Source organism: Egretta garzetta, unplaced genomic scaffold (assembly GCF_000687185.1).
Source record: "Egretta garzetta isolate BGI_Z169 unplaced genomic scaffold, ASM68718v1 scaffold280, whole genome shotgun sequence".
NCBI lineage: Eukaryota > Metazoa > Chordata > Aves > Pelecaniformes > Ardeidae > Egretta > Egretta garzetta.
In genome coordinates, this window is record NW_009258219.1 from 638,521 (window position 1) to 660,627 (window position 22,107).

The 22,107-nt window shown below is 36.5% G+C and overlaps 1 protein-coding gene across 1 annotated transcript in view; it reads left to right on the plus strand.

The window, feature by feature from the left end:
- Window positions 1-12,839, plus strand: part of BMPR1A (bone morphogenetic protein receptor type 1A) — a 40,776-nt gene extending 27,937 nt beyond the window's left edge. Inside the window, exons 3-12 of the mRNA XM_009649510.2 lie at window positions 2,345-2,507; window positions 4,429-4,531; window positions 5,652-5,751; window positions 6,865-6,964; window positions 7,894-8,038; window positions 8,715-8,907; window positions 9,295-9,592; window positions 10,364-10,539; window positions 11,299-11,429; window positions 12,486-12,839. Of these exons, the coding sequence (XP_009647805.1) occupies window positions 2,345-2,507; window positions 4,429-4,531; window positions 5,652-5,751; window positions 6,865-6,964; window positions 7,894-8,038; window positions 8,715-8,907; window positions 9,295-9,592; window positions 10,364-10,539; window positions 11,299-11,429; window positions 12,486-12,611 (1,535 nt within the window). The 3' untranslated portion in view covers window positions 12,612-12,839. The remainder of the gene's footprint in view (window positions 1-2,344; window positions 2,508-4,428; window positions 4,532-5,651; window positions 5,752-6,864; window positions 6,965-7,893; window positions 8,039-8,714; window positions 8,908-9,294; window positions 9,593-10,363; window positions 10,540-11,298; window positions 11,430-12,485) is intronic.
- Window positions 12,840-22,107: the final 9,268 nt, after the last annotated feature.

The window sequence follows — 22,107 nt, forward strand, 5'->3', positions numbered from 1 at the left end:
TGCCCCGATTCGGATCTTGATCTGCCCTCTTAACATCTCAGGTGACTGGAAGCCAAGTCGTTTTCCATATTCAACTCTCTTCCCCATACCTAGCATCTTTAAGATAGAAGCCCTGCTTTAAGGGTTCCTTGATTTCTCTTCTTACAAGTTGAAAGCGTGCTGCATTCAGTGGTCGGGGTAGGAAAACAGATGAGTGACTGTGAGACATCGATCGTCAGCTATTCAGACTTTAAACATGTGGAATGTCCCTGAAGATAAAGGGAGTTTTATACTATTAATTAGGAAATATATATTAGTAGTTCAACAAAAATAGAAGGAAAGACAATATTTGTACATACACAGTGGACTTTTCCTTTAGATGTTAATTGGAATTACCTGTTCTCTGAGCAGGTAAGGATCTCTTAAATGTGAATACAGAATGTTGTGTAACATCTATAGCACTGTATTAACATGAGCTTTCAGTTTGTGCTGGGAAGAAAACTGTAGAAAGAGAAGACAAGTGGACGAGCTGATATTTCATACGTGCAAAATTCCTTTTGGTTAAATAGGAAATAGCTATTGCACAGGTAACCTCTGTGTTATTCCAGCACTGGACCTTCTTGTTCGCAGTCTGTACCTATCGGGAATATTTAACTCGGGCGTTACTGAAGTACTGTTTGAAAACTACCTTCCAAATAAAGCATGGGGCTAAGTGGGTTGAGGGTTTAGGTAAGTGGTGCCGTACTTTCTTCAGATACACTCTTAATTGTATCTGAGAAAGGCACAGTGTCCGTCCTTTCAGGGAAATGGCTGAATTGGGCCAATGCACTGGGTGTGCTGTGTTAATTAGATAAGGAAGCCTGCAATCCGCTTTTTTAAAGAATAATAAGATCAAATTTCACAAATACTTAATCGCACGTTTCACTGAGTGGTATAGTGTATGTTGCAATAGAGTGGTACAGAGAGAGGTATCTGCACAGGGGGTTAATTAAGTTTTTCTGCACATCTTTCAAGCAAGGTACAATATGAGAGTAATGCTCTCATTACTCTACAGCCAGTGTTTGGTGGGTTTGACACGAAGCCACAAGCATCTGTTAAAAGAGACTGTGAGTTTCCTGGTCAAAATATTTTTTATTATTATTATTATTATTATTATTATTATTATTATTATTATTATTATTTAAATTGAAATTTTTATTGTGGCTAAAATCTTTTCGAGAGGTCCTGAGGTACCTCCACTTTTTTAATTATATCTGGATTTGTAGAAGCTTCTATCAGTCCTAACTGGCTGTTCTCTTATCTCGCACACCGAGCCTACTGCAGAGGCTTGCTGTAAACTGTGTCAGTGCAGGTGCCAGTCTGTTCACAACTCCTCTAGCTCTATTTGGTTCACACCTTGAAGACTTAGAGCCAAGAATACTGCTAGGTGATAGACAGAGGGTTTTTTTTTTTTTTAATTGGTAAAATTATGCATAATAAAGCTGGAGGAGACGGATGAAGATGTTCTCATCTCATATAGTGGTCACAAAGCATGTTCCAAATGAGGCAGATAATGTTCCTAAATTTTTTTTTCTGGATGTTGTTCACTGAGAAGAAAACAGATGGGATTTTTCTTCTGAATGCCTACATTCACAAAAGCACTTTAATAATATGAACTATAACAAATGATGCTCAACTTCTCTCCTGTTGAGAAATTGAGGGCTACTTGGAATGTAATTTAGCCCTATTTTTATTCTCTTGAAAGCTCGTTTGTGTGGATGTTCATGTCATTTACTGAAATTTAATTTGCAAACAAGATTTACTTTAGCTCTGTTTTGAAGTACTAATGCATACAGAGATCAAAAAACCCAAGAGATTCTGGAGTTATTACTGCTCTTCTATGAGACTGTGAATCCATAAAAAATTACTTTAGTTCAGAAAATTAGAAAATTGCATATTAAGTATGTTCAGTCATGCATAAAATTATACTATTGTGGTTATCAAGCGGTCAGCATTTTGGTTTTCTAAACACATGAATGAGAAAGCCTTTCTTCAGAAAATCCTTACCAGTTACATCACTACTTTTCTGCCTCACCTCAAGAAGGGAAAATATCCCCTTTCTGTTTATATTGATTATGATTGGAAGATCTAGGGTGAAGATACCAAATATTTGAGCTAGGTATTTCTAGAACAAAATAATTAACTCAAATTTCTGCCATAATCTTGGGAGAGGAGGTTCTTACGTCCTATGTAATTCAATTATTTGTTAATGTAATTATTCTATTGTCGTGTTTTGCTTGTAAAGCTCTTGAACAGTTATCAGAGAGATGCAAAAATATTTCCTTTTTTTTTTTTTTTCTTTTTTTTTTTTTCCTAAAATGTCCAGGTCAAAATCCAGACAGCATGCTTCATGGCACAGGAATGAAGACAAATCCTGACCAAAAGAAACAAGCGAATGGAGTAACACTCGCTCCAGAGGACACCTTACCTTTTCTTAAGTGCTACTGCTCAGGACATTGTCCAGATGATGCTATTAATAACACATGCATGTAAGTATTGCGTACAGCAAAGGAGAGGCTCTTTGAAGAGGCTCATTTTTGCTCGTGAGAGAGCAAACTCTCTACAGTGCTGACTGAGGTTCTGTCAGGTGATTTGACCATAATTGATTGGAAACGCACTGGTTCTGTGGAGAGCTGAGCACTAAAGCCCGTGGTCATCTGTATGCAAACAGTACTGCTCTCACCATACCTTAGAACCATATGCAACCAGTCATTTTGCCCCCAGCAACTGCTTTGAAGGACTGAGGTTTTAAGTAACCTGTAGCATTTTATAGCTGGGTGAGTATTAAATGATCCAAATGTAAACCTTCTGATAGGACTACCTGCTTGCTTTTAGTCTAATATTTCTTCACGTAGTAGTCAAAAGGTCATGTTGGCAGCATAGCCATTTACTGAGAATACTTCTTGTTACATGTTCTTTAGTTGTAGAGTATGAGGGAAAGGCAGGGGAAAAAAAGAAAAGCCTCTTAACATATGTGGACAGGAGGGTAGTGTTAGGTTTGACAGGCATAAGAATCCTAACAGATTTGTGCACTCAATATGTGCTTGCTTAAGATGGTTTTTTTTTTTTTTTCATGTCATGAAATGTCCCTGGTTTTCCTTTTTTCTCTTCATTTACCGTTCCATGTTTAAGGGCCTTCTGTTTTCTTCTTTAAGAATTAACATAAAGATATATAATAGAAAACATTATTTGCTGCTGTGATTTGAGTCTTTAAGCCTCTCTAGAGCTGTCACTTGGCAGATAAATCAGTTTTTGTGGAACTCAGGGGTGGAATAAAAACTACTATCTTTCTAAATGTAAACACAGGTAGTATTTTACAAACATAGTTTTGTGCCTAGAAAATGTTCCGTTATGATCCAGTGTTTTGTCTTTAAAGTCCTCTGGTTTTTATTTTTTGCTTTTTATCGCCCTCTAGTGTGTGCAGTCAGTATAGGCCTCATTAATGTTTTGCCTCTTAACTAATGGCTGTATAGATCATTAGTAGGGATGTTTTTATTTATGATAATAAAGCTGTTAGTTAATAACACTTAGGCGGTGTTCATGTGCAGGGTATTTTATGACCTTATGCCTCCCAAATCTGCATGCATTTAAATAAAAATTTTTTGGCAAACAAAAATATTTCTGGATTTGTTTTCCTTGGTATCTGCAGTGAGCTAATGAATGAATGTTGGTTTGCTTAATAAAATCTTAATTTTACAGGTACTGAAAGCACAGACCTACCATCGCAAATTGGCTTGGGACTGCTTACATGTATTGTCGACATTTTCATGTAGTGTAGAAATCAAAGCTTTTGTATAAAGGGATAATGGGGAATTAAAGTGCCTTTTTTTTTTTTTTTTTTTCCAAAGAATGTAATCTATTTGTTACTGTCAACTTCAGAAAGTGGATTTGGGGGGTTGTTTGTTTGTTTTGCCCTAAAGGCTGAATATTTGAGAGAGCTTACGTGGGAAAACTGTAGCCAAGCTTTTGATCTTGAAATAGCCACCGTTCGCATGCTGGGACTTCTCTTTGGGAGTTTATCATTGCAGTTTCAAGAATAGACACAAGTGAACTTTTTTTTTTTTTTTAATCCTGTGAAATTGTAGTCAGTAAGCCTTTTCACTCAGCTCTTTGCTCTTCTACCCCCTTAGTTGGTTCTGAACAACTCCGTGTGTGTGGTTGGATATGAGCAATCTTGAAGGGAGGTGAGGAAGTAGAAAATAGAATATTTGGGAGAAAACATCCCTCCAGGGTTCTGTTTGAAAATACTGTGGGCGTCTTTTGTTCTCAAACTTATGGTAACCACTGTGTTAAGAGAAAAATTTTTCTAGATGTTGCCATTGTAGGATTCTTGATGGGTTCATGGTCAACTAATGCTGCATATTAAACAACAAACATGCTGGTAAAGCACAATTGCTATGTTTATTCCAGAACTAATGGGCATTGCTTTGCTATCATTGAGGAAGATGAACACGGAGAACCCACGCTTGCTTCTGGCTGCATGAAGTATGAAGGTTCAGACTTCCAGTGCAAGGTAAAAAAATGAGATGATATTAAAATGTAAGATCTCTGTGGAGATTACGTAGGGAAACTGCATAAGCAGTTTAAATCTCTGTAGTTTAAAACTGCAGTCATAGAATTTTGCATGTTGCCATTTGCCAGTGAGGAGAACAGGACGGAACAATCATGGGTGAGTAGTGACAGAAAGGACACTTAATGGTGCTTGAGCAAAGACTGGAATAGAATCCTAGCTTGTTGGAGTTCTCTGCAAGTGTGTCTGTAGGCCACTGACAAGATGAACAGAGGACATCAACCTTCTACTTCTGCCAGCTGTTTCCCCAGTTGAAGAGACAACTTCATAGTCAAACCTAATTGATCGGAGTAGTTTCTGCTTTAATGCAGAATTTCTTGACTGTTTTAATTTGGAATTTCTCGTAAGGAGTTGGCTTCACAGATTACAGAAGACCTCCTTTAAAGTTTCATGAACATGTACACACGGTTTATCAAATGTGTGTGTTTTCCTGTTCAATGTATAACTTTTTTTTTCCTTTTAGAAGAGTTATGCACTGCTTTTGGAAGCACTGCTGACTTCAGTTATAGTTGTGAATGTTTAGGGTTACTGCAAATCAGATCTGAGGTCTCACAATGACCTCCTGAAACTGTTTTTGTATTTGTATTTGTCTTACCTTCAGATTAATTTTCATGCACCTCCATCTTTTATATGGTGTTCTGAAGATGTTTTTGAAGCAAACAGTGCTGCTACGATGAATGCAAGAGAAAAACTTATAAAGGGATTAGGGTTTTTTGCCTTAACAGCGGTATTTAACATACAATTAACTGCTTTTGACCAAGCTTAAAAATTTTGCAATGTAAGAAATAGCAACTTAAAAACCATCTATTTCTGTGCACCAAGTAAAAAAGTTCCATGAGAAATAAAAAAAGTGAACATAGAATGTATGCACCCAAAGAGGTTAGATGATGCTCATCTGCCACTGTGAAGTTGTCTTGTACATTAAATGGTGAGGTTGAACTGTTGGCTTTAATAAAGTAGCTTAAACTTTTTGTCTGTGCTGTGTTGTATCAGTAGCATCACCTGTCCCCATCCTAGCTGATCACTTAAAAATCTGAATGTTTATTCAATTCTTCTTCAACAGGACTCGCCTAAAGCACAATTACGTCGAACAATCGAGTGCTGTCGGACTGATTTCTGCAATCAGGATTTACAACCAACTTTACCACCACTTGATAGTACAGGTAAACAGCTCCTAGATGTCCACACCGCTACTAATAAATGCTATGTGGATTCTGTTCTTCCTGATCAACAGCTAAAAATAAGAAGAAAATGTTATTACAGTATTGCACAGATATGTTTTTTTCCTTACTAAGGAATTTTGGGATGAAGCTCTGTACTACACTTCATACTCTATTTCCAGTTTTCCTCTTCTGCCACTTCCAAGTTAATCTTTTCCTCCATCAATCACTCATGGTATTTTTATTCTCTTAGTTTGCTCATATCGTCATCTGTGTGTGATCTTTTGATCTGTTTTTATTCTATTTCCACAGCCTGTTCTCTTTTCTTTTTAAAATGGTTTTCTTAATCTCTGCTGTGCTTTTGCCATGATTAATGTATCTTTAAAAAAATATTCTGACATTGTTAACTATTATCTACTGTAAACTCATTCTCTTCTTTCTGCTGTTCCCAGTGAAAATAGTTTATATTTTCATGCACTTATTCATTGCTAGAAAAGTCGTACTGGTTTAACTGTTGCTTAATAACCTTCTCAGAATCTTACTGCTGTAAATCCTTCATTTCTATTTCTAAGAACAAGAATCAACCAAAACCAACAACTCCAAAATCTTGGGTTAAATCCTTTTTTTCTGTTGTCATCCAGATGAAATTATCTCTGCTCTTCTAGCGTAAATACGTACTTTGATACTAAAACACTATAAATTTTGTGTAATTGCATATGAACTGATGTTATATGCATCAGCTGTCTTGCTCCTTTCTGCCATTTGGCTCCACATACTGTCACAGAATCACAGACTGGTTGAGGGTTGGACAGGACCTCTGGAGATCATCTGGTCCAACCCCCCTGATCAAGCAAGACCACCTAGAGCCAGTTACACAGGACCCTGTCCAGGCAGCTTTTGAGCATCTCCAAGGAGGGAGACTCCATGGCCTCCTTGGGCAACCTGTGCCAGTGCTTGATCACCCTCCCAGTAAAGAAGCATTTCCTGATGTTCAGATGAAACCTCCTGTGTTTCAGTTTGTGCATATTCATATGCACAGTGTATGAAAATATTATACCTTAATAAACTGTTTAATTAATAGACTTTGGAAACTTTCCTTTTTTTTTTTTTTAATAGATGGACTTTTTGATGGCAGCATTCGTTGGATGGCAGTGTTGATTTCTATGGCAGTCTGCATAATTGTCATGATCATCTTATTTAGCTGCTTTTGTTACAAGTAAGGAAAGCACTTTCTTTATTGGCAACGTTTTTAATTTCCCAAATTAATGTAAATAGAATAGTTATTTTGTGAAGGTATTCAGTTAATTGTATATATTTCGGACAAAAATAGATTGGAAGTGAAACTGTCATAATTTCACATTTCTGTTCATAGCAGTTTGCATTGCTAGGTAAAATTATATGTTCACAGCATAGAATTTTTAGGTGAATTTGATCCTTTCCTCTGGTTACAAAGTGTTTACAGTCTTCTAAGCTACACAGAACTTTGATGCTATAGCATCCAGCAAATAGGAGTATCTTAATGCTTTTTGTGTGTTTGGATCTTCAGTCACTTTTGATGGTTAAATTCCATCTACTTCTGAGATTTACCTTTATAAAATGCTTTTGTAAGCCTAAAGCGACAAGGATGTGTTTTATAACTTTTCCTTTCCCTGCTGTGTTTCAAAACTAAATAATTGACCAGCTGAGCTGTGGCAATTCAGGCAGGGGCAGTTGGAGAGATGATGCCCGCTTCTGTCGGCGGCAGCCCTGTGCTGGAGATGATCGTTATTCTAGCAGTTCCAGCAGAAATGTGCATGTGTCAGCCTCATCTGCCATGGTTCAAGGTTCAGTCTGTTAGTTTAAACCAAACCCAGCAGTGTTGGGCTAGTAACAGTGGCTGTGAGCTGAGTATTAAAAATGCTGGTTTTCCACCTGACTCATAATAAACTGACCTGCCTCTACATGCATTACAACAACTGCTTAATATTAAAAAAACTATGTAAGCTACATTTCTGAAAAGAAGGTACAGTAAAATCTGATTTTTTTCTTTTAAGAAAACTTGTACATTTAAATAGCTTTTAAAAAAAAAAAAAAAAGAGCTCAATATACTACATACTTTGAAGAGTGTTTTAGAGTTCAGCCTAACTTCTCCTGTTACTTTTGCAGGCATTACTGTAAGTCGATGGCAAAGAGGCACTGTTATAATCGTGACCTGGAACAAGATGAAGCATTTATTCCAGCTGGGGAGTCATTGAAAGACCTTATTGATCAGTCGCAGAGTTCTGGGAGTGGATCAGGACTACCGTTGTTGGTAAATCATAAACTAAGATTTTTCTTCATTGAAATCGAATCTTCATCCAATGCAAAGTTTGGTTTGTACCTAATGCCTAGAACAAAACAGTTTATCCATACAGTATGTTAATTACTTGATATGCTCTTACTGTGAAAGATACAGTACAAACTAAATGCGTACGAAAGCCCATCTTCACGTAAAATGAAATGCAGAATTAGATTGTGTTAGGACATCTGTTGGCATCAGCAAAATTTAAAGAAAAATTAGACCCTACAGACATTAAGGTAAAAATGCAGTGAATGGATAATACAAGTACAGAATTGAGCAAACTCAAAAGGTACTTTTATTCTTAGTGTCCACTGTACGCTAGAATAGATTTGCTTTTTATTGGCCAATAATTCTTCATAATTTTTGGTTCACCATACTATATAATACTTGCATAAAAGTTAGCCAGTGAGACAGATGACTAACTGTTTCTAAAATAGAAGCATCAGAATTAGATAAGAAGCTGAGCTGATTTAATCTTTTGGGGGTTGTTATACAATTCTTCCTTGGAGGCAGCAGTAATGAGTTTAAAATGGGAATAGTGGAAAATAACAGAGAACAAAAAGCAGGTTGTACAGGTGCTTTTGGTTATTAATTGCTGGGTTTCTGTCTTCCACCTTCCCCTCTTTTTTTTTTTTTTCTTCCCTAGGTTCAGCGCACTATTGCCAAACAAATTCAGATGGTGAGGCAAGTTGGAAAAGGACGGTACGGCGAAGTGTGGATGGGCAAATGGAGGGGTGAAAAAGTTGCAGTGAAAGTGTTTTTCACCACAGAAGAAGCCAGTTGGTTCCGAGAAACAGAGATTTACCAAACTGTTTTAATGCGTCATGAAAACATCCTTGGTAAGGAAGCAGCACATCGTTTGGCTACTGGAGGGCTTGTGTGAGGGTGAAGAAGGAGGAGTTCTTAGTGGGTGGCTTGAGGGGTATATGGTGGCTTCTATGGAATAACCAGGTGGGTGTCCCTTAATGTATGCTAATAAAATGTTATTAAAGGGTAGAATCTTGCTGCTTTTGGTTGGAAATGTGTCTGCAATCTCTTTGCTGGAAGACTGGAATGGTAACCTCATGTCTAGTTGAAACCTGAGCTTTTTTACATTATTAGTTTTCATAAGGGGAACAGGTATCTTTTCAGTCCAGGACAATATAGCTTTAGGAATTCTTAGTAAATCTGTTGCATAAAAAGTTTTATGTACAAATAAGTTGTAACTTTGTTTATATATTTCATAGGTTTCATAGCTGCAGATATTAAAGGCACTGGCTCCTGGACACAGCTTTACTTGATTACAGATTATCATGAAAATGGATCATTGTATGACTTTCTGAAATGCACTACGCTGGACAACAGGGCTCTCCTCAAGCTGGCGTATTCTGCTGCATGTGGCCTGTGCCATCTACACACAGAAATTTATGGGACACAAGGCAAGCCTGCTATTGCACACAGGGACCTGAAGAGTAAAAACATCTTGATAAAGAAAAATGGAACCTGCTGCATTGCTGACTTGGGTCTTGCAGTCAAGTTTAACAGGTAGATGAATAAATCCTCTGTAATGGGAAAACTTTTATATAATTTTTTTTAATGCACCAGATGTCCAATTGAAAAGGAAGTTGGAATCATTTGGTTGCATGCTTTGTTTTTTCAGTTTTGAGAGTAAAATGCTGCTCTTCCTTTGAAAGCTGGTAAGCATCAAGATGAAAATAGGTTGTTAAACAACAATGAAAAGACTCTTCTTGTGGAAAATAAAAGTAGTTTTGTAGAGAAAAGGAAGAGGAGACTAATTCATTCATTATTCAAAACTGGCCTTTCGTAGTAATTATTATCATGTAGTTTCATTATAAATTACCTCATAAAAAATTTGAACAGTGTGAAGGGACTTGAAACTTAATTGAAAAAGTAATAGTGTTATTGAATACTTTTTTTTTTTTGGTTCGGTGGAGCTGGAGAATTGTCTTCTGCTGCAATAGAGCCTGAAAGAAAGCATAAGCCTTTGCAAATAATTTTTTGAGTTGTTACCGAATATACTCATCTTTATAGTGGTTTTTAATTCATTTTTTTCATATGTGTTTTCAGTGTCTTGCAGAAGAAGCAGTAAACTGCCAAATTCCATACTATCATTTTTCTAGATAAACTTTTTCAGGGAGGTACAATGTATTGTAAGTGTAGTATTGAGAGGGAAATAAAGGAAAGAATTTAATTTGTAAATAGGAGCTTTGCAGTGTAGTGATTGCATCACACGTGATTTCATACCGAGTCTTGTAATAGTCCACAATTCACTAACTTCCTAATATTTTCATACAGTGACACAAACGAAGTTGATGTTCCCTTGAATACTAGAGTGGGAACAAAACGTTACATGGCTCCAGAGGTCCTAGATGAAAGCCTGAATAAAAACCATTTCCAACCATACATCATGGCTGACATCTACAGTTTTGGGCTGATCATTTGGGAAATGGCTCGGCGCTGCGTCACAGGAGGTAAACTTTTAAATACTGTGTATAAAATCTACCAGGCCCATGTCTCATTTTAACAGTACTTCTCCAAGAAATAATATAACAAGCCTATTATATCAACAACGCTTGCATTCTTTAAAAACAGTAGTAACAGCCTGTCTAGAGCACAGCTTGAAAATCACTGAACTAAACCTTTTTGGTTGTTACAATTAAGCATCTCAGGCTTTTCGTCCTTGCTCAAAAAGCAGAGTGCCTGGTCTGGGAGAAATAGTGGGATGCAGATGTATTTCACCCCTATGCTGTTAATGAAACTTCTAAAGTGTAATTGATAATTTTGTTAACACTTTCTTGTGTTTCTGGTGGCATTCGGTTTTCTCCTTACACATATTTTTGTGACTCGTTCTTCCTTTTCTTTCACTCTTCTTTTGTGACCTCATGGATCTTTACTTGTATTCTCTTCTTCCATCTTACGCTGGTTTTTTGTAGCATGTAGTTTATTAGAAGATGTCAAATTCTACATTGGGTATCAAAGTCAAAAGGACTTAAAGGAATTATTGTAGCTATTAAACTTAATATTCATAATATTGGAGTTTTCTGGTACATGATTAGTATAGTGATTTTTTTTCTTTTTTTTTTTTATTTTTATCACGGTATAACAGTGTGGTGGGTTTGCCTTTGCACAAAAGTGAGTTAACTTTTGCTCCTGGCTAAGGAAATCCGAGTGGTTATATAGATTTGGGGTTTTTTTTTAAATGGTTCTTGATCTTTCCCAATTATCTCCAGGTATTGTTGAAGAGTATCAGTTGCCATATTACGACATGGTGCCAAATGATCCGTCCTATGAGGACATGAGAGAAGTGGTGTGTGTCAAACGCCTACGCCCAGTAGTATCGAATAGATGGAATAGTGATGAAGTGAGTATGCTGAAAGGAAAAAATAGTTCAGTTTGTTCATTAATGTGGATGGGTAGTTTAGTTGAATAAATACTGAAACATTGTAAAACAGGGACTACATTCAGACATTTTGGGATTTTGAAAACCTCATAGCAACAACAGGAGGAAGATATGTTTGAAATCAACTTGAAATACTGTATCTTTTATGTATCTTTTCAGTGATCTAAGGGGAAGATACCCTTAAGTAGCATCCAAGTGTATGAATACTGCTCTGAGATCTTCTTTTTAGACAGTAATATTTTTCAGAGTTTTGATTGTAGCTAAAAATTAAATAAGTTTTTAAGTGGTTTTATTAGTATTAATTTATATAGCATATTGGTTTGTTGCATAAGGTATTTCATGGAATACAAAGTGATGTCTGTGTTTGTAGATTTCCTCTTTTTTTTCTTTTTTTCTTTTTTTTTTTCTTTTTTGCTGGTACATTCTGAGACAAGCCATGATTTTACTAAAATATTAAATTTAAATGTGTTTTTAAAGGGCCGCAGCTTGAACACAGTAAATAAGACATAACTATTTCACGTGGCAAGCTAGATATGTCATATCCTTTCTTCCCCAAATCCTTGATTTCTTTTAGGAATTCACGGGTTTTGCATGTTATTTTTTGACTGATGAAAACAGTTTTGTCACATCTTCATTTTCACTGAAAATGTTCTCCACAGTTTTTCTGCCTAATATATTGAAATTTTTCTGCTTATTGCTACCGGTTTTGTACCGCTGTTCTTGAGTTGTAATGATAACGTTCTGGTAATGCATCTTTGTGAGACTAAAGAAACGCTTCAGTTAGTTCCAGCTACTGTAACACTAGGCAGTGAAAGGAAGGAAAAAGAAGGATTGGGACATGTTGGTTGGGTTTTTTTCTTAGTTGATCTGTTCACAGTAGTTCTTTGCAGAAGATTTAGAAGTTGCGCATTCGGACTTAAGAGTTCTATAATTTGGGCTTGACAGCAAACCAAAAATTATACACCTCTCAGGTCTGTCAATTGTTACAATACTGTTCCTTTGTTTTTTATTTTACAGTGTTTAAGAGCAATATTGAAATTAATGTCTGAATGCTGGGCTCATAATCCTGCCTCAAGGCTCACTGCCTTGAGGATCAAGAAGACACTTGCCAAGATGGTGGAATCACAAGATGTAAAGATTTGACATCGTTAAATTGACATTGGAGAGCAAAGCTGGACTCCTAGATCTTTTCACTCAAACATGGGTGAGACGTATGTGGAAAGAGGAAATAACTGAGATTCAGTATATTTTCCTCAGCACACTTCTACAGGCTGCTAATCAAAGCTTTCAGTACTTCACAGACTGGGATACTGAGAGCCCCTATACACTACATGCTACGTATATGGACAGCCTTGATGACATACACGTTTTGGTTTTGTTTGAGCTGCATTGAGACTTCAGTCATACTTAGTGAGTCTCCAGTAAAACTCTGGGTACTGAATTGAATATTCAGATTACAGTGCTTTCTGTGAAAGCCTAACAAGCTATATGGATTCAACAGAGATGGAGAATATAAGCTTTTTTTTTTTTGCCTTCTACCTGATAAAACCTAGTCAATCCGTACCAAGTTTTTGTGAAACAGCCTGTAGGTTATGAATCTGTTTGTGATACTACTCAGTTTAACAGTTCCTTATGCCTTTATGTGTGTGCCAGGATTATTTTGCTGTCATTTGGAATAGATAAGAAACCATTTAAATGAACAAAGTTTTGTATTCAGGGCTCCATGCATTTTGTAGCTCCACAACCAGAGATTTGCTACGGAATTTACTCCTTGCCATTAAGTTATCTTCCAGAATTTCAGTTTTAATTTTGTTTCTATTCTTGTTTTGGTCACAAGGATAAGTGCAAAAGCGTGAACCATTAATAAATTAAGGAATGCCTACCGGAGTCTCTAGAGAGCTTGAAAAAATCTCTCTTAGAGGTATAGACTGCCTGGTCATCTCACTTACAGTCTAGTGGGCTCCATAATTGGATGACTATAAAATTTGGCATGTTGTTCACAATGCCACATGCAACCAGTGTTTTTGCTGTAGAATACTTTACATCTTAACAGAGCGACTATTAATGATGTGTTTTGCCTTTCTGTATTATTGAGACTCACTGGTAAGCGTCTGTCATGCTCTGAACTTTTTTCCACACAGGAGGGAATCAGTCAGCTGTAGGAGCATCATTTTTCATCATTTGACAAAACTAGGCAGAAGATAAGTTTTTGAAAAGCTTAAGAACAAGTCTCGTTTGTAGACACAAATAGGGAAGGCAAGAAGCGCAGCTGGGCACTCAGAAAACTAGAGAATACAGTAAAGGTCAAGACCAGGAAAACAGAGTATGTGCACTGTTGAGGATAAGATCCACAACATGCAGAAGATTGTGAGCTGGGTTGCCCTGATGTAAATGCAGGAGGCCGTGTCTGTGGGCCAGTTAATGGAGAGTTACAAAATTCAAGATTTGAGACAAGGAAAATCAGTGGGTGTTCTAAGTTCTAGTTAGGCACATTTGGGAGGAATGACATTAAAAGATAATTCATGAAGATAAGTTAGTTAACATAATTGCAAAATTTGGTCCTATTGTGCCAACTATTTGGCATGCACAGGAAACCATAGTTCCCTCCTTTTCTTCACTGCAAGACCAGAACCCCTCCATGAGGTTACTGTAAGGCAGAATTACTGATTTATAACTCCTTAGGCACTTCTACTTTGAAGTTAGAAAATAATACCATAACTCAACTTGAAGCTTCAAATGCATGAATCATCGGAAGAATGAACACACAGTATTGGAACCATTAAGCCTATTTGATAATTTAAGTGCCTATAACTTTGTACTGTAAATCTTTTTCTAGATAACTTTAAAAAGGGAAGTTATTTATACAGTGTGTTTTGTGCTTTAGTAAGAAAAACCACCTAGTCCTAGGTACATGTGTACAAATGAGATACCTGCACACACACACGTATGCCATAGTCAAGATTTGAAGAATAAAGTTAGGAATAATATTGAGATTGATGAAACAATGTTAAAACGTCAGATTGATTTATGCCAGATTATTTGTTGTCTTAAAATATGTACATGGAGATTGTTTTGATATGTGTTTAAATTTCCCTTGAAAAATACAACTGATAGAAAACAATGTAATACAGAACTAATGTGATTTGTGAACAATTACAGCCTTCTAACATGTTATTTTTTTGTTCTAATTCTGTAGTTCACATAATGTAAATGGTCAGGCAAAAAATTGCAGTATTTTTATTTTCTATTGTGATGTACAGACTTTATTTAACAGTTCTACATATTTTATAGAAAAGTAGCTATTTCGAGGGACATTTCTTTTTTTAAAAAAAAAAAATAAAGTCATTACTTTTGTTCAGTAATGCCTTTAAGTATTAATATGTATTCTGGCTGAAAAGTTCGTAGGTGTGTCAACTATAATTTTAACTTATTTGAAAAAAACGAGAGATGTGATACTGTGCCACAATCCTCATGATAAAGGGCTTTTTAAAAGAACATTTCTCCGTCCATTGCCAAGAAATATATGATGGCTTTGAAATTGTTAATCATGTCTTCGCGCATAATTTTTGCACAGGTAGTTGGAAAATATTTGGTATGAGCCAAAAATGTAAGGGATAAGCTTTTTTTTTCTTTCTATAGGATTTTTGTCAATAAGAAGGAAAAATGTTTGTGTAGATACCCTGCTAGCTTAAACTTTCAGAGCATGGAGGTCTATTTAAATTAACCCATTCCTATTTAGAATATTTTTTTCTTTCTTTTAGAAGTTGTCACAGCATTATTAGCTGTAAAATCATTTTGTGAATTTTTTAATTCATTTTTCCCCAAGTCTTCAGCAAACCATTGCTGGAAGTGTGAATTTCAGTATTTTTAATTATTTGCTTATTTCCTCCTTCACTGTTTAGGCATTTGCAAGGCAATAGGATGGGAGACATCTTGAGACCTGAGTTGATTTACACATTCACTTTAACACAGAAGAAGTGAGCTGACTGCTGCAAAGATGATCTTTGAGAGAAAAAAAATCTTTTCACCTTAAGCTTAGCCTTAATTTTTCAGCACTTCAGTTACTATGTTCATACTCAAACATATCATGCATATGCAGTTGTCATTGTCGTGAAGAGGAGCTGCTAGGTCTTTAGCATCCCTTGATTCCTTGATATTCAAAAAAATGTTATCGCTGAAGGACCTGCGTGCATAAAGCACTTGAGCACATATCTGCGTTCCATGCAAAGTCATTCACTGTTTGGAGCCTAAGTATGTCTATAAACTGATATTTTAGCAATCATTTGGAAAAAAAACAAAAACCCTTCACTCAAAGCTAGCCCATTAATTTTTACATAATTAAGCGTACTTAGTGCAGATTCTAAAGCTAAGTTGTTGCTTTGTGCAAAAATGTAGAGTTCAGAAGCCTCTAAGGTCAGGGAGGGTAATAGGGTTCTTCTGTTGGACTGTGATTAATCTCGTTTTCTTGGTCAAAATTTTAACCATTTATCATCGGGGAGAAAAAAAAAAAATATCCCCAAAACTGGTAAATGTGTTTTGGGGGGGGGTTTATTATTTTTTTAATATAAAAATCAGAAGCGTGGAAGATATCTTGGGGAGTATCAAGACACCGTGCCTTGGAAGTTCTTAAACACTCACATATGGAGGGATTTTTTGTATTTGTTTAACCTGCCCCATGTGATTTCAGTTAGGTGGAAAATAAATTCGAGTTACTTATATAATTCTTACTGTTACAGCAACTGAAAGGGAAGTTTCTGTGTTTCTGGTTAACTTGTAAATTCCTCAAGAATCGTGATATTCCTACAGAAGAATGTAGGCTTACATTTTGAGTTTATTCCGAGTTTTACTCAATATGTAATTTTGCCCAAGTTCTACTCAAGAAACTGAGTTTTCCCAATATCCATCACTTTTCCCGAATTATTTTTTTAATTAGTCTATTTTGAGGTATTGAATAAAATGTAAAACTAGTATTTTAAGTTACCTCCACATCAGTCTAGAATCAAATTTTAATCTTGATCTGAATGACCATTTGAATGTGTTTATAAAACAAATCATGTGGATACATTTAATCTACTCTAGTCTTCACAGACTGTATTTTAACAGCCTAAAATGTTTGAAAAGCAAAGATACTAAGTTAAAAAGCATCCTTTGGCTCTTGCAGCTATTTTTAAAGGGAATTTATGTGCTCATCTTCTGTCAAATATTAGAATGATTTAGCACTTCCTCATTCTTCTGACAGTGCCTCTGAAGCCAGAAGTCTTTATCCGGTGCCCACAATCTTTATTCCAAGCAGGGGTGATGTCTAGAAATGGGTGGCAACGTTGCTTTAGGGAGCCGCCGGCTATTAGCCTTATTGGTATAGCAGAAGTGGAGTGCACATCACTTCTAATTTTTGAACAGATCTCATGTAATCGTTGCTTTGTAATATTTTACCTTGGAATGCAATTATAGAAGCCCACATCATGTAGTGACGTTTGTGCTCCGACATGCCGTGCCCCAAATGAAATGTACTATATTGTATACAAGAAGAATAAATAACATTGTAGTTAACCTAGAGAAGATGTAAATAAAATATGAAAGAAGAGTGGAATAAGAGAAATGGTCACACTCTTGTGTGTGTTATATGCCAGAAGTGTAGAATACTCCTTTAAAAATGTAACACACTAATGTATTTTGTACAGCATCTGCTTTAGAAGGTGCCTTATTGAGTTTACCATGAATTGCTTGTTCTGTACACAGATTATGTCCAATGTATCATTTTTAAGTAAATAACCTTATTTTAGTACACATTAGTTATGTGTTTTGTTACTATAAGATTTTGCCTTAAAAGTGTAATGACTTGGAAACCGTAATGCTGTAACTAAATAATTCCCTACTTTTTAATACCTCGCTTTTGTTTTATTTCCCCACAGTCTTTGAATAAGTTGTTAATGCTCACTTTTATTGTTCAGTGGTGTTCAGAATTATTTGGTGCTCTATAATACAGGCTCTGTATTCCTTGGACTAAATTTGGGCACAACAGTAAAACCAGTGTTTCCTTCTCCTGATTTTCATCCCTGTCTTACAGCAAAGCCAAAAGCAAGTCAAAACTGAGCAATAATTTTATTTGAGCATATACAAGTTCACTACATACTGGTTTTATCCAAAGAAATGTGCCTCAAGCTCTTCAAGTGAAAAGAGAGAAAAATAAAGGGATGGGGGATTCTGTAATTGGTTTTTGTTCCCTCTGTGTCCAACATTCTTCTTGTGTAGTGATATCCAAATTAAGTCATGTGAGCTAATACGCTTACATGCTGTTGGTTACAAAATTATGCAGGGGCTTCTGTATAGCCTGCTAAATGCACTCTGTTTTTTGATTCAAGCAAATGAAGACTGATCAAGGGGATATCTCATCTGTGAGTACACAAATTCTATAAAACCTCAGCATTTATTTTCTCAGTGCAGAAATGTATTGGCTACTACTCTCTGTAGAGTTCACTTTTCGTTTGCAAGCAGGAAGAAGTAAGATCGATTACTATTCTCTTTTTGCCTTTGATCAGCAATAATCTTAGTTTTAAAGATACTTTTTTACAGTAGCTAGAAAGTTTTGACATCTGAGCATCATACAAACTGCTACCAGTATATTGTAAAGGTAACTATAACACTTTTCCTTCCAGTGAAATCAAGTGTTAAAGTCTTGCATTAGAGTTCTGGAAGGTACAGTGGAAGACTAGACTGTATGTAGTTTTAAACTTCCCCCCCCCAGTACGTAATACCAGGATACCGCACAAAGATTTGGTCTCCTTACGCTTAGTGTCTTGGCAAAGTAAACTTTTTCTTTTGGTTGTGCCTATTGTGTAGTTTGTGGAATATCTTCACTGATTACACTGGTCGTGGTTGGATTGAAAACTGGGCTTTTTATATTAGCGTTACAGGAAGACATCATGAAAATACCACGGGTAACTGAATCTTTTTGCACCAGTCTATGTTTTGATGAGAACTTAATTTTTCCCCCACCCTAATGTTACTTCTTGAAATGACCACAGGATGGTGCTGTATACTAAAGATACGAAGATCCTTTTGAAAAAACTGGGCAGCTTTGATAAATGAAAATAAATTCTACTGCCTGCTAATAATGAATATCAGAATGTTTGTGTATGGTTATTTTTGACCTCTGTATAAAAACCTGTTACTGATGATCTTGCATCGGTATTTAAGAACGGACACAGCCATATCCAGTGACAAGTCTAAAAACCCCGTATGTATTTTGTGTGCAAGCCAAAGAGCATACTGAGTTGTTGGTGAGTTGAATCACAAGCTTTTAAATAGATTGCAGAAGTATCACTAATTTCATAAAGGATCAGATTTAACTCCATTAATTTCATTAATCCCTTCTGCAGCTGTATCTTCACCTCTCCCCAAAGTACCGCTTCCCTCTTTCTCACTGATGTTAATGTAGTAAGTCAATACCCGCTGTGAATCGGAGTCACGAGAGGACCACTACTGTGGGTTCACCACCTCATGAATCTGGCTCGTGAGGAGTGACCATCATGGACTTCAGGGAGTGGCTTGATGTGGATATCCGACGTGGGTTCAGATGAATCTGGTTGCAGGATTCAGGCATTGGTGGATTGATAGCAAGTAAAATTGGTGATGTAGAATGGGTATTTGCATTTTGAGTAAAGTAAGGAGGTCATCTTAGAGATGGAAAAGAAAAAAATATCTGGAGACTTTAATTTTAAAATATAAAGCGCTATAAGATACTGACATTCATAAAGCGGTAAAAGTTTCAGTAAGAAAATAATTATGCAAAGGCATTAAGATGCACAGCTTTTTTATCTTTTTATAAAGCTTAGTGGTTTGATCTAGAACTCCAGAAACCTGAGCTATCAGCAATGTTTTTTGGCAGTTACAGGATTTTTGGGAAGTACTAAGTTGGAAGCTTTTTTTTTAGATACGAGGCTCAGGTTGGCGATACAGATATCTGTCTCTTGGAGTGAGCGTACGTGTTTTTGTGCCTGTTGGTGCTTGGCCAAGCGTGCTGGTCTGCTGTGAGATAAACTGAAGCAACTTATCTACTCTTACAGACAACTCTTTTCCTAATGCTTACGGTCAGCTTCAGTTTGTTTTTCATGTTTGAAGATCCCCTATTCTTAATCCACTGAACCAAGCAATAGCTATTTTTTTAAGTTGTCAATTAATTATCTTTGTTCTCTCGCCATTTTTGTGGCAAATTTTTCTTTCCATTAGGTCCTAATTTGGAGCCTGCTGTCTTTTGATTAAAATTGTTTCCTCTAGTCCGTTGCCCAGAAATGCAAATCATAGTGATGTGGCTGTGTTAATCTTCCAAAATAACCAACAAACCAACACCTCCAAAAAACTGCAAACAACAAGTGTTTTGGGGGGGTGGGGGGTGGGGTGCGTGTTTAATAGATTTGTACCAGTAATCAAATAGTTTGCTTGTATTTCAGAGGTGGTTTAGATGGAATTTTATTAAAAAGCTGATGTATTCATTAAAAAAAAAAAAGACACCACAACCCAGTAGGTTAATCATCTTTTCTCTTGTCACTTGAAGTCAGTCAGGCTTCCTGGCTTATGCAGCCAATAGAATGTTTTAACCCATTATCTTTCATTAATTTTTTGCTTTATAGTCTAAAAAAGAGTGTTCCAGTCAAGTATGTCTTCTTTGTATATGCAGGTGGCTAACTTAAGCGCATATTTGAAGATACAAATATATAAACATCTTTATATTAACATTGTGTTCGCTCTGGAGTCGATGATCTCTGAACTTGCCTGGCTTTCTATTCAACAAAAGCAAACTCTGGTAAGCACAAGGATGCCAAACCTATAGAAGTCCTGTCTGGATGAACTGCTGTCCTATCTACTACCTACCATGTTATTTTCCAAGTAGCTATATGGTTTTCATTCCAGTTGAAGCTTTCTGTCAAAACTTTAAAGACAAGCAAAGTGGTTTTAAATATATGTGTGTGTGTGTGTATATATATGTATATCCCCTGTCTGTGTTTAATTGTGGAACTTAGCTGGTAGCTGCAGAGTCGGTGTGCACTGAAGATGTGTTCCTGGAGCTACCCTGACCTAGGCAGCACACTTGGCTTGGCGCTGCAGAACGATGCCATCACAAAAGCCCATAGTTGGGCCACCACTGGTAAAAACGTCAGTGTCACCCCAGTATAGTAGCTTTGTACTGAAAGAACACAATCTTACAATTTGATGCTTTTCTTCCTTTTTGACATTCCGCCTCTTCAACTTTTTCTTCTCTTCCTATCCTCAGCTATTTGAGCAATCTGTGGGACAGACGATGACACTGAGCCTGCGGGGGCTTTGTGCTGCCTGCCGCAGAGCAGTGCAAGATGTGGCTCCATGCTAAATAAACGGGGAGACTTGGCCCGTTCATCCTGTGTGAGAACCAGCATTGGCTAGGAGTAGATGGATGATCTTTTAGTCATTTGCTTTGTTGGATTTCTCAGGATGGAGAATAACAATCTCCTCAGCAAGTCAGTAGCCAAAACTGCTTTGTGGCTTTATTCCAAAAGACACATATTGTATGCTCGTCAAACTGTTGTCTTAAATGCCATGTGTATTGGTACCAATGTGTTTTTTAATAATTTTGTAGTTTAGCATTGCTTAGAATACAAGGAGGTGGGGAGAAAACCCCTTATCAGCAGGGTAGATTTCTGTTAGAAAATACTACCTTAAAAGAGCATAAAATATATAATCAGATTTCACCTCTTTCATCAAAAATGTTGGGAATTTCTAAGTGCATTTCATTTTGGCAAATTTAATCATTTTAATATTGTTTTGTAAGGCATTAGGTTAGACAAGGAAAAATATCACAATAATTGAACTTCTTTAAAATGAAAGCCTTTGGGATATTGTACCTGACAGAAGGAAAGGTTTTGGACATGACCAGACATTGGTCATCTTGAGATTTTGGAAATTCAAAACCCCTCCATATTTTAGAAAGTCTACTCTTTGGTTTACTGTAATTATAAATGTATTTTATATTCAACAATGACAGCAGACCAATGAGTTTGCCTTTTTGCTCTTAGTTTTATTTGCTTGCTTAATTGGTTTTAAACTACTTACTAAATGCTGAACTCTGGGCTGAACTCACGATATTCTTCAGGATTATCTTTAGAAATAGACTGCATTTTCACCAATATTTTTTTAATATTGTTGACATTTTCTTAATGTCTGAATGTTAGATGTAATTCCTCTTAGCAACGTTATGTTACTATTAAATTTTTGCAGTGTAGTTGAAATGCCACACAGGCCTGGAAGCAAAAAGACCAGGCCATTTCTAAGGTACTTGCGTACGAATACTAGCGTGGGGTGCATCTTACGGGGTGCGATTGATCTCTTCTAGTGTTCCTGTTGTGCACAGACTGAAACATTGAATTGGAGGGAGCTGCAGAAGTTTCCAAGACAGTCTGTGACTGCCTGTGGTCCGCAGAGAAATAGAACGTAAAATTGTCCTGGCTTCTTGGTTTTAAGCTACTATTCACACAGTCCTTCCTAAAATCTTTTCCTTGCCAGTGGTGGAGGTATTTGCCGTGGGAGGATACTCTTTTGCCAGGGGAAAAGAGAAATTATTTGTCTTACAAGTGAAGGAAGTCCCACAAAATGTGTTTTCTAATTA